At 33.4% G+C, this 4,549-nt stretch overlaps 1 protein-coding gene across 1 annotated transcript; it reads left to right on the top strand.

The window, feature by feature from the left end:
• The first annotated feature begins 888 nt into the window (after positions 1 to 888).
• Positions 889 to 3,397, top strand: LOC120076477 (protein SPIRAL1-like 1). Its single transcript, XM_039030317.1, has 3 exons — positions 889 to 1,044; positions 2,222 to 2,542; positions 3,037 to 3,397. The coding sequence occupies exons 2-3, from the start codon at positions 2,264 to 2,266 to the stop codon at positions 3,118 to 3,120; spliced, it is 363 nt and encodes a 120-aa protein (XP_038886245.1). The 5' UTR covers positions 889 to 1,044; positions 2,222 to 2,263; the 3' UTR covers positions 3,121 to 3,397.
• The last annotated feature ends 1,152 nt before the right edge of the window (positions 3,398 to 4,549 follow it).

A 4,549-nucleotide genomic window follows, 5' to 3' on the forward strand; every position in this document is an offset into this window, starting at 1 on the left:
TCAAATCAAAATTTCGAATCTTCTTTTTTATCTTCGATTACTCGATAATTTTCACAAGTCCAAATCCTGTTTTTTATAGGCCCAGAAATTCTTTCACAAAATAATCCATCTTTTTTTAGATTTGTTGGTTTTGTAAGGAAAAATAAAGAGTTTTGTTACTTCTCCAACTATCTTGCCATCAGGTAGGGTTTTATTGGCCCAAGCATCATCTTCCACTCTCATTAATAAACGAATTGTAGTCGCACTGTCCAACTCCATCGACAAAGGAAGATGCATAGTAGAGTCTACCTCTTGTAAATAGGCAGCAATTGCACGAATTTCTACAAACAACACATCATGTTGTCCTTGAATAGTCTTCCACTAGCAACGATAAGTGTACCCCTATGATCCAGAAGCACCAACCTAGCATGTCTATACACTTTATCGTGTCCCAAGCATCGTCACACGTCAAAGCCAACCACTGATTATAGACGTCCAGACTAATAGTAGGTCTATTTTAGTATATCTTAAAACATAATAGTTTACTATTTACCAAACACTAAACATTATAACAAACTTGTTCAAGTCTAAAGTTGAAATTTACTAAACACTAATTTATTTTCTATTATACTTGATTTTTTTTAAGGCATAGTTACAATTTTTATGAAATCTACCACAATTTCAAATTAAATTAAATGACAACAAGAATTTAATTTAACTAACATCTATATGTATCGAGGATTATCAGGTCTATCGTCTATGATTCAAATCCTCTACCTTCAAATTGTACTCAAATAATAATAATAACAAAAAAACCTCCCAGTTAAAAGAGAGAGACAAAAAAGAGAAAGTTGAATAATAAAGTTCTGTTAGAAAAAAATAATTAAAAAAGAATAGAAAGTATTTTATTTGAGTAATATCTTAATTAAAAATTCCGCGTGTAATAAATAAATAATTTCACGAGTATCTTCCAGACTGCGTGCTAGGTACGAGTACACCAGCCCACTCATTTCTTCGTTCCCTCTGAACTCTGAAGTTCGCCTCAGATCCGATCGTCGCCGGAAGGTTTGCTTCAAATTCATACCCTCTCTCTTAGATCTTCTCTTCTATCTTCTGATTTATGCTGTCCCATTGCTCATTCTTCTGTTCGTTCTCATTGAATCCACAATCTAAGATTGTTTTAGCCTTGATTGTCCTTCATTACTTAATCATGTACGATTGTTTATCGCGTTTCACTTGCATTCCTTGTCTAGATCTACTACTTGCTTCTCTTTTTTTTACTGCCGGATTGTGCTGTTTCTCCGTCGGGATTCGCTTTACCTCTCAATTGCTGCTATTGTCAGATCTTGTTTATGCATCCTTTGTAGGAGGGTTTGTTTGGCACGTCTGATTTTGTTAATTCCTGAGCGTGCTTGTGTTTCTTGTATGATGGTACCTAAGGGTATTACAGGATCTACGGTATATGCCTACATTTTAACTGTTTCTTACTTTTTGGTGAAATGATCGGATTTTGAGTTGGGTTTTTAGGGTAGAACTTAGAAGCCAGCTGGAATATTCTTCTTGTGTTCCTGTGTGAGTCTTTGACAATAAATAAATCAAATCACTGTTGTGGATTAACACAACTGATAGTCGTGTTTTGAAATTGATGCTATTGCTAATGGCTTTGTCTTATGTTCCGTGTTTCAATGTCTTGGTTGTCTTAGTATCAACATTTTATTTGGAGATCTATTGCTCTTAGCATATCCTCTTTAGAACAAGACACCTTTTCAACTTTCTCTTAACTGTGCAGTCTATGTCTTGTTAGTATCTTATTGATGTAGGTTGAAATTTATTTATTTTGATGACAATCTTTACCACAGAAATAGGTCTGGTGGCTAATGTCATTCTTTCATTTTCTCCCGTAAAAGAAAATTGTTCTCATCTCAAACCTACTGTTGAAATTATGAGTTAGATGCTAAAGTTAGAAAAATCCTTAAACGGTTAAAATAAAGGGAATTAATATGAAAATATGGATTGAGCGTGAGGTTCAAGCATTAAGTTTGATGCTTTATTACAGCAGGGGCTTGATTTCTTACATTTTAACTCGAGATTAAATTTCTTTTTGGTATTTGATATGAGTATATGCAATATATGGAGTTGTAAGCATGCTTATGAGATCCTTCAGCCATCGATTTTCACCCATTTATGTTCCGAGTCTTCTGACCTTAATTATTATCCTTTTTCCGTTTCATCTGGTCGGAAGGCAAGCTTCTGAGTTGTGACATTTCTAAGAAATCGAAGAGCCATGGGGGGTCGTGGAGTTAGCAGTGGTGGGGGACAGAGCTCACTGGGGTACCTGTTTGGTGATGGAGATGCTCCCAATGCAGGTGCACCTAAAGGTGGCCGCCAAGCACCGCCGCCTTTAAATGAAGGGAAGACTGTATCCAAACCAGCAGTGTCCAAACCTGCTGCTACTGCTTCACCACCTGCAGATGTTACCAAGCAGATTCCAGCTGGTATTCATAGTAGCTCCTCAAACAACTATTTGAGGGCAGATGGTCAGAACACTGGCAATTTCATAACGGTATACCTTTTATGATGATTCTGCACTTTATCTGGTCTAGTTTGACTGCTAGCATGTTGTCTAGTAATTTACTTGATTACATTCAATCAACCCCCCCCCAAGGAAAACAAGAAAATAAATATATAATAATTGGATCAGATCAATATTGCACCTATCTTGTTTAGCATATCGGTTAGATTAGATGTGTGTTGCACTTATTTATCGTGTCTTATCGTCCTCTTTCCTGACCCCATCTTTGAATTGTTGAAGACATTGCTTGCCCATGACTTATCTTTGTGACTATTTTCTGGACTGGCAATAAAAAATATTTGCATCTCTTTGACTTGTTTTGCATATATGAGGTCTTATAACTTCACAGGGTCCAAAACCCCCCAAACGGGCACATGAGGATTATAATTGATCTTTTGCCAAAAATGGAACCATGATATACCTTGATATGATACATCAAAAAGGGCACTATAGTCATTGATTTGTTTTGTTTGTGGATGGTGCAGGATCGGCCTTCAACCAAGGTCCACGCCGCCCCAGGCGGTGGATCTTCTCTGGATTATCTGTTTGGTGGTGCTGGTGGAAAATGAAACCTGCAAACCATAACTAAATAGAGCTATTTGACGATCAATTTTATGTGAATTTTTATATCATGTCGAAGGGGCAATGCTTTTTTTCTTCCATCTGAAATGATACTATGGCGGGACGATATGCTTTTCGATGTAATGTGTAGATGCTTATGCTTTCTGCTCTCTGTTCGTGGGTTTTATTAAGTCAAATCTTATTTTGGATTCATGAAAAGCTGTTGTGATCTGTCTGCGTTTGTCAAGGATCTTTCTTACAAGTAATGCATAACTTTCTCTTTTACTACTCTTTATGGTCTTCTATTTTTATTCACATTAGCATCCACTTTTTTTTTAATAAAAATAAAATAAAAAATCCAAATGATCCCCTATGATATAATAATAACATGGATCCAGAGAAAGTTCTTAAAACTCTTCCTAATTTAATGAGCAGAAATATAGATTAATTCTTTTTTTCTTTCTTTTTAAACTATTTGGTTTTATGAAGTTTGATTTATCAATAATATCTTGTTTGATTCAATTACTGTATTTAAGTACGGAAACTAATTTTGACAATTGGGTTCTAAATTAAAATCGGCAACTTGAATGGAGTTTAACAGATCAAAGTGTGTAAAAATAATCTCAATAATTTGAATTTCCACCTATAGAATTTTTAAAAAAAGTTTACTTAAATTTTGTAATTTGATAATCCATCATTAATTTTCATGTCTGTTGAACCATGTTCATGTATTAATTATTTTTTTTTAATTAATTTTGTTGATCATTGTGTACTCTTCTGCTTCTAAAATAATTAGTCAATTGTATTATTACCATTTTTCAAAAAACCAAACATGTTAAACTAATACTAAATTCTTGCAATTTAACTCCCATATTCCGTTCAGTATAATAACCAAAATCTGGATAATATTTTTGTGATACATTAATGTTACATAATATTTAATTTAAAAGTTCTATATGATAATAAATTTAAATTTCATGTGATGTTACAATATAATATTTAGTCTTATATTCTGATAAGAGAAACAACTGCTATAAAAAAATCACTTCGAAGAAAAAATTACTTCAATTTTAAAAAAAGTAAGAAAAATAAATTTAGTTGAATTAAAATAAAATAATAAAAGCAACAAATTAAATCAACATGTAAGTATGAAATGATAAATAGTCATTACAAATCCAATCAAATAGTTGATTTTTTTTTTAAAATAATGTTTTTTAATAAATAATGACAAAAATAGGGTTGGAGGGAAAGTATTCCCAAAAATAGGTTTTTAAATTGTGTTCCGGGTACACGATTACACCTTAATCGTGTACCAATCGTGTACCGGGTACACGATAAGCTCTAAATCGTGTACTGGGTACACGAGTCCCTGGCCACTTGGACATGTAAATATATTAATAAGGATTTCAAGGAACTATCTCTAAATGTAGCATTAAA

This window comes from Benincasa hispida, chromosome 4, assembly GCF_009727055.1.
Source record: "Benincasa hispida cultivar B227 chromosome 4, ASM972705v1, whole genome shotgun sequence".
In the NCBI taxonomy this organism is placed as follows: Eukaryota; Viridiplantae; Streptophyta; class Magnoliopsida; order Cucurbitales; family Cucurbitaceae; genus Benincasa; species Benincasa hispida.